Source organism: Danio rerio, chromosome 18 (assembly GCF_052040795.2).
Source record: "Danio rerio strain M-AB ecotype USA chromosome 18, GRCz13ab, whole genome shotgun sequence".
Classification (NCBI taxonomy): domain Eukaryota; kingdom Metazoa; phylum Chordata; class Actinopteri; order Cypriniformes; family Danionidae; genus Danio; species Danio rerio.
This window is the reverse complement of record NC_141038.1, coordinates 33165001-33180637: the sequence shown is the minus strand read 5'-3', so window position 1 is coordinate 33180637 and position 15637 is coordinate 33165001. Positions and strand designations below refer to the sequence as shown.

At 44.8% G+C, this 15637-nt stretch overlaps 1 protein-coding gene and 3 long non-coding RNA genes across 16 annotated transcripts in view; 3 read left to right on the top strand and 1 right to left on the bottom strand.

Annotated features, from left to right (window-relative positions):
• LOC137488296 (uncharacterized) overlaps positions 1 to 15637 on the top strand; it is a 724224-nt gene that overhangs the window by 27854 nt on the left and 680733 nt on the right. The gene's annotated exons all lie outside the window — the stretch shown is intronic.
• LOC141378850 (uncharacterized) lies at positions 11119 to 12671 on the top strand. Its single transcript, XR_015515060.1, has 2 exons — positions 11119 to 11891; positions 12189 to 12671. It is a non-coding gene; the product is annotated as an uncharacterized LOC141378850 (long non-coding RNA).
• Positions 11812 to 15637, bottom strand: part of def8 (differentially expressed in FDCP 8 homolog) — a 181020-nt gene continuing 177194 nt past the window's right edge. For 10 of the 13 annotated variants that reach the window (XM_087291915.1, XM_087291920.1, XM_087291917.1 and 7 more), the window contains one exon: positions 11812 to 12709. In XM_087291915.1, the coding sequence (XP_087148041.1) occupies positions 12625 to 12709 (85 nt within the window). In that variant the 3' untranslated portion in view covers positions 11812 to 12624. The remainder of the gene's footprint in view (positions 12710 to 15637) is intronic. The other 3 variants (XM_087291923.1, NM_001328206.1, XM_087291926.1) reach the window with 3 other exon arrangements.
• Positions 14382 to 15637, top strand: part of LOC148679553 (uncharacterized) — a 7874-nt gene continuing 6618 nt past the window's right edge. Inside the window, exon 1 of the long non-coding RNA XR_015945125.1 lies at positions 14382 to 15449. This is a non-coding gene — a long non-coding RNA (uncharacterized LOC148679553). The remainder of the gene's footprint in view (positions 15450 to 15637) is intronic.

The following is a 15637-nucleotide window of genomic DNA, read 5'->3' as shown; positions in this document are numbered from 1 at the left end:
ATGGTTAAATATAATAATGAAATATTATATATTCAGAAATGTAACACTGCCGTGCCCCCATGCGATAGGATGGTTGCTCCCTCACTTGATGACACAGAGGATCAGATGTCCATCACTGCATCAGAGGATGGGCTGTTATTGTCTGATGAGGATCCGAACATGCTCGCTCACTCCCTCTGGGGTGGAGAGCAAGGCGTTGGCATCTAAAAAGCAGACATGATGGACGTGCTTTCCTGGGCTGCTTCGGCCACAGGCCTGGTGATGGTTTATCCCCCAGCCCCACAACCAGACCGACTAGATGAGTGTTATGGAGGATATAAGGAGGTAAGACTTTCAAAGCTTTCTGTCCCCTTCTTCCTAGAAGTGCACAGTAAGCTTACGCAGTTTTGAAGGCATCTGCATGCACTTCCATCCTCACCATCCTTGGAGGGTGGGCTGTCAATGTCTGATGAGCATTCGAGCCCGCTTCTTCCTCCGGGTTGATGAGCGAAGTGTCGAATCTAGAAGCAGACTTTGTGGCCATGCTCCCCCGGGCTGCTTCGGCCGTGGGTCTGGAGATGATTTATCCCCCAGCCCCGAAGCCGGACCGACTAGGGATGTGTGAAAACCCTTCTTCCTGGATGCGCACAGTAGTATTATGCAGTGTGCTGCATGTGCATTCAACCTCACCTTTCATGGTATGGCCACCTACCAGCGCTACCAAGTATGATTCCGTCCCAGGAATGGGCATGAGCTCCGCACTCTGGTAAGAACGATGGTCACATTACTGGCCAGGAACGCCACCTCAGGCTAAACCTAGTGATGTGCGTGATGTTGACAAAGTTCGCTTTCTTAACTTACCCATACCCCAGGCTGGCCTGTTGCTGAACTCGCCCAGGAATTCACGCCGGTGAAGGAGCAGTTTGAGGGGATAGGTATATAATCGATCGGCAGGATCGTAAAACCACTCCTTCCTACCGAGCCATGCACACCCGCTGCTTTTCGCCGAGGGCGCTCACCTGTAGCTTTTTGCTCCGCTGCCCCACCTGTGCCTCCGACCAAGTGGCTGCGCCAAGCATCTCGCAGGCAACCAGCGCCCCCGGTCCCAGGGTGCCACTAAGTTCAGTAAACGGACCACAAAGCATCCCTGAGAAGGGCCATCTGGAGAGAAGGGAATTGGTCTTTCCCCGCTGGAGGGCGAGGCTCTTCATTTAACGGCGTTAAAATAAAACGCATTCAAATCTTCTAAGAAAGTGCATTTTTCCTCTTTCCAGGATGTGACAGCCTGAACACTGCCCGTCTGGGACGCTATGCCTTCCAGCAAGCAGGATCAGTGCATTTCGTCAATGGCTCACAAAGTGCGAGAGAACGGTCTCCTTTCTCTCCCTCTCGCAGCCCCTCCTTCGGTGTTTGGGTGCGAGATAAAAGCGAGTCTCTTGCCCCTTGCTCTCCCGCGGGGCCCCAGTGCTTCCTGGGCGAGCCCATCCACTCCACGCTGCCTCAACGCTGGCATGTCAGCTAACGTGCAGGCGGATTCACCTGCGAGGGCACTGCCTGCCTGGTTAGCACGGGCCAGCCCATCAAAATGGCTAAACCACATGATCAGACCCTGCTATGCAATACAATTCACGAAAACGGCCTCCTAAGTTCATGGGTGAGTATTTCACCAGACTTAGTCCTGCGTCCACAACCTGTCTTGGAAGAGGAGATTGCTGTCCTTCTGGCAAAAGATGCAATCAAGCTGGTCCCTCCAGCCGAGATGAATAGCGGTTTTTAAAGCCCTTACTTCATCATGCCCCAAAAGAGCGGTGGGCTACGGCCAATCCTAGATCTGCACGTTTTGGACCGCTGCCTTCACAGGCTGCGCTTTGAAATGCTTACGCAGAAGCGCATCAACCAATGTGTTCGTCCTCAGGATTGGTTTGCAGCAATAGACCTGAAGCATGCGTATTTCATGTCTCCATCCTTCCAAGCCACTGGCAGTTTCTGCAGTTTGCGTTCGAGGGTCGAGCATGGCAGTACAAGGTCCTCCCTTTCGGGCTCTCTTTGTCTCCGCAGGTTTTCACCATGCTTGTGCAAGATGCCTTCGCGCCCCTTTGGCTCGCGGACATCCGCATACTCAATTGTCTCAATATCTAACTGATTTTAGCCCACTCTTGGGGGCAATTGACAATGCACAGAAAAAAGGTGCTCCAGCACCTCCACCAGTTTTCAGGTCAACTGAGAAAAGAGCTAGCTCGCCCCCATTAAGAGCACCTCCTTTCTCGGGTTGGAGCTAGACTCGATCACTATGAGGGCGCGCCTCTCACGAGAGCGCACCCAGTTAGTTTTGAACTGTCTGAGAGAGTGTGACAGAAAAAAGGTGGTTATTTCAGAGGCTCCTGGGGCATATGGGATCCGCAGCCACGGCCAAGCTGATTGGATTGCTCCATATAAGACCACTACAGCATTGGCTTCACGATCAGGTCCCCAGACACGCATAGTATGCGCTCAAACATGGAGTGACTGTCACTCCGCTGTGTCGCCGTGCCTCCACACCATGGAGGGACCCCTCCTTCCTATGGGCTGGAGTGCCCCTGGGTCAGGCGTCCAGGCATGTTGTCATTTAAACAGATGCTTGCAGTATGCGTTGGGGGGCAGTGTGTTGCGGGCATCCTGCTGCGGACCTGTGGAAAGGAACCCAGCTGCACTGGCATATTAACTGCCTAGAGCTGTTGGCAGTGTTTCCACTTTTTACCGGTGCTAAGGGGGCAACAAGTGCTGGTCAGGACTGACAGCAATGCGACGGTAGCGTATATCAAGCGTATGGGGGTATGTGCTCCCGCCACATGTCTCAGCTTGCTCGCCATCTGCTCCTCTGGAGTCATACACGGCTGAAGTCGCTGCGTGCTGTTCACATTCTGGGCAAGCTCAACTGTGCGACCGACAAGCTCTCACGGCAGCTTCTTGCCCCAAGAGAATGGCGACTCCACCCCAAGTTTGTTCAGCTGATATGGGCCCGTTCCCCCAGTAAACCTACTCCCGCAAATACTTTGCAAGGTCAAGGAGGACAAGGAGCAGGTCTTGCTAGTTGCGCCTTTCTGACCCAACCGGACCTGGATATCAGAACTCTCCCTCCTCACGACGGCCCCCCACCTGGCAGGTCCCTTTGAGAGAGGACCTACTCTCTCAGGGACAGCGCACCATCTGGCACCCTCACCCAGATCTGTGGAACCACCACGTGTGGTCCATAGACGCGAGGAGGACTTGGGTAGCTTACCGATGGTGGTGGTTAATAGTATCACTCAGGCAAGAGCACCCTCTACAAGGCATGCTTACGCCCTGAAGTGGAGTCTGTTCTCTGAGAGGTGCGCTTCTTGACGAGAAGATCCCCGATCTTGCCAGATCAGTCGTGTGCTTTCTTTCCATCAGGAAAGGTTGGAGCGAAGGATTTCGCCCTCCACACTAAAGGTTTATGGGGCCACTATTTCCTTTCATCATGATGCGGTGGAAGGCAGCACTGGGGAGGCATAACCTCATCATCCGGTTCCTCAGAGGAGCGAGGCGTATGGTTCCACCCCGCCCCCCTCTTATGCCCTCTAGGGACCTCGCGGTAGTGCTAACGAGCCTAAATGAGGAGCCCTTTGAGCCACTCGATTCAGTATCCTCGAGATTTCTGTCCTTGAAGACAGCTCTGCTGGTCGTATTGGCATCAATAAAGAGGATTGGGGACCTGGAGGCATTTTCGGTCAGTGCCTAGAATTCGGGCCGGTCTACTCTCACGTTGTCCTAAGACCCCGACCTGGCTATGTGTCCAATGTTCCTACCATGCTGTTTAAGGATCAGGTAGTGAGCCTGAAAGTGCTGCCCGCGGAGGAGGCAGACCCAGCCCTTTCATTATTGTGTCCTGTCTGACTTTGCGAACCTATGTGGACCGCATTCAGAGCTTTAGATCTGACCAGCTCTTTGTCTGTTACGGTGGTCGGCAGAAGGAGAGTGCCGTATCTAAACAGAGGTTGGCTAGTGGATGCCAACTCCCTCGCTTATCAGAGCCAGGGTGAGCCGTGTCCCCCGGGGGTGAGAGCGCACTCCACACAGAGCGTCGCATCCTCTTGGCCATTAGCACACAACGCCTCTCTGTCGAGACATTTGGAGAGCTGTGGGCTGGGCAACACCTAATACATTTGCTAGGTTTTACAATCTGCGAGTGGAGCCGGTTTTCTCAAGGGTATTAGGTAACCCTTGGTGACTGAGGAGATAATTCGGTTAGGGTGCTGAAACACACTTGCTGCGCCATTCTCCCTAACACGGAGATGCATGCGTTTTTTCAGCTTTTTCAGTTCAGTTCCCCATTTGGCAAACCCTGCAGAGTTCCTCCGAGGCCCCCAGTATTTGACATGGTGGAGGAGTCAGACGTTGGCACGTTTTGTTGTTGGCATGCCCCCTCCCCGCTAACCATCCTCTTTTATGTACTGCCCTCTTTGCAGGGCTAGTCCACAGGCTGTCGCGAGGTCTCCCCTCCTTGGGTAGCAGGCGAACTCCGCAGCGTCCTCCCCATAAGGACTGAACGCTTTCCCAATGTACTGTAACATAACTGGTAATATATTGTAACATGTATTCTGGAGGTAAACATTCCAATTAACATTCCATGAAAACGATCTGGGTTTCAGTCTACAGGACGGTTTACGACCACTGGCTCCATGAAGTCTGCCTCGTGACATCTTATGTTATCTAAAGCTTTTCCAGAGAGTGGGGCCTAGAGCTTCAAAGACATTCCTGCCCAAATACACACACACACCCACGAGACTGTTCCAACAGAAAGAAAATGAACTCAGAAATCCTTGATCAGCCCAAAATTAAAATTTTATGTTTTGTAAACTTTGTATCTCATTTCTGACTTTTCTTACCTGTATAACTCCTCATATAACCTGTATTTGTGGTTGCTTTAGGCCTGTTTAGAGCATAAATAATGTAAATGTGTGGGAATTATGTTGATGTATTTTGATGGTTTTTCATTGTTGATGTACCTATCCATGTCTGGTACCGATGAGATTCTGCTGACATTTTACAACAAATGATGCGTAGAGTAAGTTCATAATCACCACTTCTTACATTATTTAATTCCCTGCATTAAATGCCTCTCAGCATGCTTTGGGCGGACACTCAAATTTGCATACGAGCAGCCTCGAGACAAAGGAAGGTTTCGAGCTCAACCTGCAGGTATCTATACCTGCAGGTATAACCGGCCTGCTCCCCAATATCTGAACAGAGAAGTCCGGACAAAGAACTCGAAAAAGGTGGTCCCTTTTAGGGGCCAGTGGCTCTTCTATTTTTATTTATGCGATTAAGCTGTGCCCCTTTTATCAAAAAAGGTGTCTTTGTTTTTATAATCTTGGTGATCCTTAATGGTGCATGTGGAACTGAAAGTTTTGTTACTCTTTATCTGAAATCTCTATTTCCTCGCTTTACTATTTCTCTTTGTTGTTACATGTTCAATAGACCTGATATCTCCACGTGGTTTACCTTTGTTCTATGTTTAATGTATGTTTGTGCGTTTGTTCGTTATCTGTCTGACTAGTCAATAAATTCCATTATAATCAAATGAATTGTATTGTTTGCCTCATAAGGAAATGTCACTGAAACACAGATTCCCCTGCCTAGCTGTTATAAGTTGATTAAAACTTATGAATGATTAATCTACTTCACAAGAAGTAGCAATTCCCTTTTCTAAATGAATAGATCATTACCCTGTCCGCTCAGAAGAGCGGCGGCTCGGGTTGTTTGTTTGGTCAAATTAACAATAAATTGATCCAGAATATTAATGATTAATAATAATTCGTTATTGTTGATAATTAATATTCATAACCTGAGAGTCCGCTCGGTCAAGCGGGCAGGATCATATACAACCATATGTTTGTTTGACCAAATTGACTGAAGCTTAAGCCGGAATATTAATAATTAAGAATAAACCGTAAAATGAGCTAATTTCTGTTACATATTGGTGGAGAGAATGCGGGCAGTTTTCCAAACATTTTCTGTGGGACAAACTTTCCAATTCATTGTGATTTATGGAGCGCGCTATAGAAGAAAAAAGGACCGCGATAAGCATTTTCTTTTCTTCAAAGCTGGGAGGACGAAAGCCTCCCCCAGCCCTTCTGTTCACTAACACGGCAATGAGCTGCCCCGTTGAGTGTAACAATTTAAACTGCAGTTCACAATATTTTAAATTGATTTTGCAAAGACGCACGTTCCGCAAATCATTTAAATATATTATTGTGCCTGTCGGAAAAGAGACTTCCGTTATCGCTTGAAAGACAGTTTGGAAACCCCAAACTTGACCGTTTAAAAGGCCTTGTTATAGCTAGAAAATTCTAGACTATTTGCTACCGTGGTTTCAAACAGTTAGTTTAGCTGCCTAACGTTTAACCTCATTGCTTCGCCGCAGTGCGAAATTAATTTCAGAACTGCTGGACGGTTCTAAATTAATGTATTTGGGAGCTGCAAGCTTGCTTATTAACCGCTTTCTGACGAAAAGAATTCTCAGAATCATAAGCGTGTTTTTAAATGGTACCAAAAATCTGATATGGATGTGAATTTCCCATATTTCAGTTATGTTCATCCGGACCAAATCTGTGTCAAACGTGCACCGCCTCGAAAGACGTCTCGCATTTTATGTTTGTTTGTCTAATTGTAATGGTCAGATATCATAATCAGTGTTACTGCAACATGTTATAAGAAATGACTGTTTATGCGAATCTTAGTGGTTCACGCTTTGCCCTTTGTGAAGTCAGCCACATACCAAGTTATGAATGAGAGCTCCTTTCATAAAGACCCGCCTTTAGGAGGCAGAGTGTGTGACGTGGCTTACGTCACAGGGCAAAACAACTCGCTAGCTTCTAACAACTAGCCATGTCAAGTGCATCCAGCCCGCTGCTCATTGGGACCAACTGGAGGCCTGGTTAAGCGATTAACCCATAACCTCCTGCCCAACGACGCCATGGAGCTGCAGCGCCCAAGCACAGAACAGCTGGACGTTCGCATTAATCCACTGAGGGCGAACGACCTAGCCCGGAGCCATAACAGCCAAGCCCAGACTCAACTGTCCAGGGCCCTGACACACCTCACCCTTGCACAGGCCGGATCCATAGGAAAGGGTCTCAACCAGCTGGAACATCGAGCCCAGGACGCCTGCAAGACGATGAGGGAATGGACGCCGAACTTCTGGAGCAAATGGATGAACTACAGCGCGCCCCGATGGAGCTACAAGCGGACAACGGACACAAGGAGCGCCGAGAGGTGAAAGCCAAAGATGAACTGAGTGTAAAGCTACAAGCTAAAACACTATTGTAAAGAGCAGAACTAAAGACAGTGAAGCTCGGGTCAAAGCCTCTAAAGTCGACGGCTGAGGGCTCGAGCAAAATTCCAACACTGAACCCTACCAAGAGACTTTAAGCATGAACTTGACAGAGTTCACCCAGAACTGTCACATTCCTAAAATCCATGTGACTACCCGAAAGGACGGGAGGTGAAAGTTTTGTCGCAGTGCCGCAGTCAGCCCCAAAAGCCAAGACTGGATAGACATGCAGAGGGGGGTGAATCCAACTCATACTGCCCCGCCCCCAGCATTCCAGCAACGCCCGTCAGCAACACAGGGCCAGGACTCCCTCCAAAGGGGTCCCCTACGACGGACACCATCTGTCAACCAAAGACTTTAAACCAACTGGCCAGGGAAATGCCAACTTTCACCCCAAACCCTGCTGGAGGCGACGACATGCACTCCTACTTCTAAGACATTGACTTTTACACAGAGGAGGCCAAATGCCACTCTCTGTGACAAATTGTATCTGCTAAGAATTACTTCGAGCCGTGAGGGAAAACGTTTCCTGAATCAACAGCCCTGTGCTGTTGCAGATGCAAAAGCTCTTACTAGAGTGTTTTACCTGACCCCGTGTCAGAGTAAGGACTGATTTTCGCCATGGGTCTCAGAACAGCCACAAGACCTCACAAGCATACTGCAGTCAACTACACCAACCCTACTACGAGACAGGAAATGAGCCACGGACGGAGGAGGATTTCACCTTCCAGATCCTTTCTCTCCCAAAAACCTGCTTTCTGTGGTAAGTCCGCACTCGGGCAATGTCCTGCCCCTACGTCCTGACCACCCAACAGCGGCAGAGTTTAACTTATAAAATCTGTTCAAAACAAAGACTGCTTTGAAAGACTGTCAAACACCTACAAACTACCCTGTCTCAGAATCTCATCCAGAGCTGACTTTAAAAGGCACACTACTGTTTCCCAGCTGCAAGACTTCCAACAGTGAGTTAAAGCTTTTCTCCGCCAGCAGAGGACAGCACCGCCAGGAAGGCGCATGTCCCAACACCAGACAGGATGCTCACTGAGACAAGCCACTCTCCACAAGCAGCCCAAAAGGAGCCTAACAGCAACCAAGGAAGGCCAACCTGCAGTAGCTAGAAGCTCAAGCAACCAGCATCCAGCTCGTTACACGCCAGAGAAAGCCAAAGGTGAAAACCTGCCACCAAACAACAGCACCGTGGCGTCATGAGCAGCAGAACTGCTGAAAAACTTGAAGGGGGCCCTACAAGAAGTCAAGCCAGACTCCTTATGACTAGAGGGGGGGTCCAAAACCACTTACCCCTCCTGAACACCTGCCTTCTGCTCCATCCCCGCAACGACACCAGTGGGGAGCGTAAGAAAAACACACTATACTGTTCCATTGAAGCTCGTCACACTCACGTCTGTCTTACCAGTAAACAAAGAACAGGTAGGCAGAAGTGAGCTCACCGAGGACTAACTCCTTGCCGTGTGCCCAGCCACTTGTCACCCCATCATTAACATGAATGAAGACATGGGACTTTCCTCAACAGAACGGACATGCTGAGGCCACGCAGGATGATGCCAACCGACAAACATCAGCACATCCTGTATGACTACAACGGTGCCCTCGCAAAAGACTCTTTAGACTGCAGGTTCCACTGACCGTCACATGCTGGGAAAAGGACATCTGTCTACGCAACAACACCTACTCGGCACCCAGCTGGCCGGTCCTCAAGCCAAACGTCAAAGGGTGCCTGACTATAGAAAGCTAAATCAGCAAATGCCATTGTCACGTGGGCCAATGACACCACTGGAACAGGAAGTGCCCAGAATTCAAGGATCTTGTCAACGCTTGATGTGGTCCCCGCCTTCTGGACTAGTACATCAAAATTACCAGCTTAAGCTAGCTTTCACCTTGAACGACAGACACTAAACAATCATGAGGTGCACCGTCGGCTAGGCCAACTCACCAGCTGAAAGCAACACCCTCCTGAACAAAGCATATCCCCATGCTTATGTTAGAGGCAACCTCATCTACGTTGATGACATCCTTAATGAAAGTACCACCGTGTCTGGCCACTCAAAGAGGAGAGACAATGTCCTACAACAGTTGACTGTGGCTAGCGCAAAGACTACCGCCTAGCAAGGTCTCCGAACTGAGCAACTCCCTAAGTGGGTGCAACTACTCCAGACACGTCATTAAGAACTTTTCAAAGACTTCTAGACCCGTGACCACCCTGTTCAAAAAGGGCTGTTCTTCTGTTTGACGGAAGGGCAACAGCTGGCCACGACTGAATTGAGACAACGTCTGGGCATATGCAAGTAAAACACTCCTTGCGCCAGAAGGCAAATACTTAGAATGTGAAAAAACATCGCTCTGCACAGTGAGTGCCATTTCAACAGCTATTCTCCAACTTCTTTGGAGCACAAAAGCCATCATAGACACCTGCCACCAACCTGTCATGTTACTGAACAGTAACGTGCAGAAGACGAACGCTGTAGCGCGGGTTGGCAGCTCAGCTGCATCCCCCTACCTCTCCTGGGCGCGCGCGCGCTGGCCTGCGGGGAGACAAACGCTGTAGCGCGGGTTGACAGCTCAGCCATGGGCCCCTGACTCCCATGGGGTTCAGCCTACTGGCCTCGCCTGGGTTCGAGCGCATCTCCAGGGGCTGCTTTGGAGGCCTTTGAGGCCTGGGTCTTTGATTGGACCAGGGCAGTAGCGGGCACCTGGCTTGCCCGAGTTTGAACACATGTCTTGGGGCTGCTTTGATGGCCTTTGAGGCCTGGGTCTTTGATTGGACCAGGGCAGTAGCGCGCACCTGGCTTGCCTGTGTTTGAACGCATGTCTTGGGGCTGCTTTGATGGCCTTTGAGGCCTGGGTCTTTGATTGGACCAGGGCAGTAGCGCGCACCTGGCTTGCCTGTGTTTGAACGCATGTCTTGGGGCAACAGGCCCCCCCTTTAGAGCCGTGGTTCATTCAGCTGCTAAATCAAAAATTGCACTAAGTGCCCTTTTTCTCGCCGTTACCGAAAACTTGACGGCAGGTCAGCGAAACCCAGGGTCGCGCTAGCACCTCCAGGCGCGGGACACGCCGGGGAGAGTGGTCTCTATCCGGGCATGGCTTGGTGGGCTCTTCCCTGGGTCTAACCAACGCCCCCGGTGAGCTCATCCATTGCGTTTGCCAGCGGTCGTTCCAAAGACCCCCCCTGCTAGAGACCCACCATCCCCCAAATGAGTGTTAGTTGTTAAAAACAGCAGAAGAAAAAAATGCATTTCGTTTTCAAAATCTAATTTTTTACTTTCTCAGAGAAGTGTCTGACTTAGCGAGAAAGAAATAAATATCTCATTCTGTGCAACTTTTTTCATGGTTTAAGTGCCAAGTACGTCCTACTTTAAATATTTATATTTTGATACAAGATTTGTTCTTAAATCATGTTTCAGTGTGCACGTAAAACGTATTTAGATTTATTACAGTTATTTGACAGTAGCCTTTTTGTACTGAATGATAAGCCTATATATATGGAAGTTACTCAAGATCACAAATTTTATCATTACGTGGAATATGTAATCCTTTATTTTCGTCAATTAGTCAAGTTTGTTCCTCACCAATGTTGCAACTGGTTTGCTCGGTTTGGGAGTTGTGGAGCTGTAATGCACATTGTATAACACACTTTACGTAATGGTTAATCACTGTGTGCCTATATAAATTACTATATATATAAATTACTATATATATATATATATATATATATATATATATATATATATATATATATATATATATATATATATATATATATATATATATATTTTTTTTTTTTTTTTATGTGAAGGTTGAGTTATATTTAGAAATGCATTTACATAAATTAGTTTTATATTTTGCCAATATACCCATCTTTTATATATATAGATGTTAAGCAATCAGTCTTCGTAAAGATGCTTAACTATGCCTGTCATAATTTTATATAAAATCATGACTGGGTACTGAACCACCAGTGTTTATCTTTACCTTTCAAAAATGTGAGTTTACAGTCCACCTCATGAAATATAGTGATGCTATTTTAACAGGTAGGTATATCTGTTGTGCCTTTAGACTGTAAACCATATTTTGGCATATTTCTGTCTTTGACCCCAGCAAAGTGCATGAGGGAGAATTAATGTGTCCAAGTCTGAGATGATCTACCATCTTTTCTTGATCTCTGCAAGACCTTACTACAATCTTTTTGATTTTGTACCTGCTAGACATATAGCCATGATGGGTCTCAGGAGAAATGCATATAGCTGTGACAAGTCCCTAATATCGACGAATATAGATGTTGTATAGCCGTGATGGTACGAGTGAGGGCAGGCATATTTAGCTGTAATGGGTAGAGTTGCAGGCACATTATTTCATGTTGGATAGAGCAGCAGCTGCCTCTAGTGGTGGCTGGACTTTGCTTTCCATGCCAAGCAAAGATTTTACTTAAATAGACTTTACAAATAAAATTACAAAAAATTTAAATCATAGCCAATAACTGGTTGTCTTTTTTCATTTATTTTATTTACATTTCTTTTTTTGTTTACAATTATTTTTTTCAATCATTCATTGCGTTAAGCAGGTCGCACACCAGAAGCGCCGCTCGGCGGCGCCACGCAGAGCCATGCATTTTAGAATTCTAAACATAGATTTCTATCAGGATACACACACCGGCGCCACAAGTCAGCGTCTGTCAGCGGCGCCCGGCTACGGCTCAGGACGCAGTTAATTTTTCAGCCGCGCCACAGAGCGCCATCTGATTGGTTTCCTGTTAAATATCATTCGAATGTGCACGTCTGGTGTGTGATAATTTAAACTATCATGTGTGCAGCGCCGAGCGGCGCTTCTGGTGTGCGACCTGCTTAACGATATATAACAGAGATAAATATTGTTCTCTTTAAAAGACATCAGTTTCACTAAATTCCAGTAATTACAGAGGCAATAACAGCAATCTGACTTTTAATAGTATATGGCTGGTTATTAGTAATTGCATTACAGAAGATTCCTTTTCTGATACATGAATAGATAAAAACTTTACCACACTGACCACATAATTTGGCAGCACAATTTATGTTTTTAATATATAAATTTATAGACAATATTCAGTATGTCTATAAATTTGCTTTTTAGTATTTTTTTTTCTGAAACTGAATTAATATCAACACTGACACACAATAGCTGACAGATGCATGATTTAAATCTCAGAATAAATAAAGAGAAGAAACAAAGTAACTGAGACAAGACCCACATGCGTTCAGAAGATCTTTCACTGTGTTTGTATGCCATACATCCATCAGGGATCAGCCCCACTTCTGCTACAGTTTCAAAGGTACCTCAAGTTTGTGTTCCAGCATTCTCTCACAATGTGGACACATAGTTGAGTTATCATAGTAACAATCCCTGAGCAAAAAAGCAAAACCACAAACAAACAAACAAACAAACAAACAAACAAAAAGATTAGAATGAAGAACAAGTTCACACATGTAAGTATTTACAGCTACACAAGCTTGACATTGTGTATTATTGCATTCTAACACATAACTTTTCAATCAGAAGTATAAACACACAGTTGCATTGTAAGTAACCTAAATTCTCAAGAATGCCACAATGGGCGCATTAAAGGGCACATATGAGCGTAACTTTACGTAGAAGTGCGGTCCCCCCGCCCACCAATATTGATTGACAGCCTTTTTCAGCGTGTGAGTTAAAGTGATATCACTAAAGGATCACCCTTGCTCTATTTTTTGATGAAAGCTCAGTGGGCTTAACACAAGATCAATATTCTCCACATTATCGCTGTAATCGGAATTATTGCTAGTACCATTTGCGTGGCGCCGTGCATTTCGGAGTTCTGTCAGGGTACCCTGAAGGCCGCTGACCCGAAGGGTTTCTTTCGGCGTGCACGCAGCGGAGCTCAAGTGAATTAAGTGAATGAAACCATTGTTATACAATAACTTGGCTAATTGCCCTAACCTGCCTAGTTAACATAATTAACCTAGCTAAGCCTTTAAAATGTCACTTAACGCTGTATAGACGTGTCTTGAAAAATATTTAGTCAAATATTATTTACTGTTATCATGGCAAAGATAAAATAAACCAGTTATTAGAAATGAGTTATTGAAAACTATTTTGTTTAGAAATATTTTGAAAAAATCTTCTCTCCGTTAAATAGAAATTGGGTAAAAAAATTAACAGAGGGACTAATAATTCTGACTTCAACTATATATATATATATATATATATATATATATATATATATATATATATATATATATATATATATATATATATAGTTGAAGTCAGAATTATTAGCCCTTCTGTTAATTTTATATATATATATATATATATATATATATATATATATATATATATATATATATATATATATATATATATATATTAGTGCTGTCAATTGATTAAAAAAATAACTAATTAATTGCACTTTGGTGTAATTTTGCCTAGTCGAATGTAAAATTTATGTAAACGCAAGACAAAAACTATTTAAATTGAAAATATAACTATTTATTCAAATTTTTGTTTAACTTGTAATACAGATTTCTTCATGTAAAACACATACCCACAATAAACCATCAAGATCCTGGCTTGACAGCCATAATTATTACAGAAATAAAAACACAGGCATGTTAATGCCATTTGAATTTCAAAGCAATCAATACCAATAAAGAAAAAAAATTATTTCCAAGTTGGATTCTAAGTCGACTGCAAAAATGCCAAAATAGACATTGCAGATATGGAAATTGGAAAATTAATAACAATAAAGTATTGAATACAAACAATTACACTTATTGTAAAGTTGTACTGCTGTCAGTTGAGAACGTTAATTATAAAGTAAAAACTATTTTGCTCAATCCTGCTTTACATTCATCCAGTTGGTAAGACAGTCTAGTCCAGACATTCTAAGTCTCCCGGAAGTTGTGGAAGTATTTGCAAATGCACAGAGACTCTTGGATGCCGGCAAAAAAAAATTATAATCTCCCGGAAATCTGCCAAATGATTATCTACAGTTGAAGTCAGAAGTATTAGCCCTACTTTGATTTTTTTTTTCTTTTTTAAATATCTCCCAAATGTTGTTTAACAGAGCAAGGAAATTTTCAAAGTTTGTCTGATTATATTTTTTCTTCTGGAGAAAGTCTTATTTGTTTTTTTTTTAAAAATTAATAACTGATAAAAGCAGTTATTAATTATTTTTAAAGCCATTTTAAGGACAAAATTATTAGCCCCTTTAAGCTATAATTTTTCCCATAGTCTACAGAACAAACCATCATTATACATAACTAGCCTAATTACCCTAACCTGCCTTGTTAACCTAATTAACCTAGTTAAGCCTTTATATCACTTTAAGCTGTGTAGAAGTGTCTTGAAAATTATCTAGTCTAACTCTCATCATGGCAAAGATAAAATAAATCAGTTATTAGAAATTAGTTATTAAAACTATTGCGTTTAGAAATGTATTGTAAAAATCTTCTCTCCGTTAAACAAAAATTATGGAAAAAAAATTAACGGGGCTAATAATTCAGGGGTGCTAATAATTCTGACTTAAAAATTCTGACTAAATATGCTGTATTCTGACCAACTTTCTCCCTTGGTCGCAAACCTAGTTTTGATTTTGCTGCATTTTCTGCATCTATGGCCTGGGCTTTTCTTCTTTTCATGCGCTCCCTCTCTGCTCCTCCTTTCTGTTTACGTTCCATGTTTTTGCCTGACTGAAGTTTTAGCTAGTATCATAAGTTCTGTGCAAATAGCTAATCAGGCAGTACGTCGCTGAAATGATTGGACCTTATGGTAGTGGCAATCGCCTGATTCGTGGTTTGAGGTGTCCATTAAGCTGCAAGCAGCCTATGGCATGTTGAGGTGAGGTAATCGATGGCACGGCGGCAGGCCAGATTGACCGTCAAGCCACCAGGAAATGTCCCGGTGCTATTGATGGCCAGTCCGCCCCTGCCCCCACAGCTCTTCAGGTACGTTGCGCGCAACTTACCACCATCGCTCTTCAGGTACGTCTCGCGCACACATGCCCCTACTCAGATACGTTGCCCACTCAACCCCTGACACACACACACACAACGCGCCGGAGCAACTCCCTTCAGATTCAACATGCATAATCGCTCTGGATAGCCTGGTGATGCGGCATTAATTCTTTTATACTGAAACTTGAAAGTGCTTCCTTGGCCTTATTCGTGTTTCTTTACATGTTAAACACATCGACCACAACAGGAAGTAAAAAAAAAAAAACCTGCAACTGAGTTATTTGCGTTAATTTTTTTAACGCATTAATTATTTAAAATTAATCACATGCGTTAACGCACT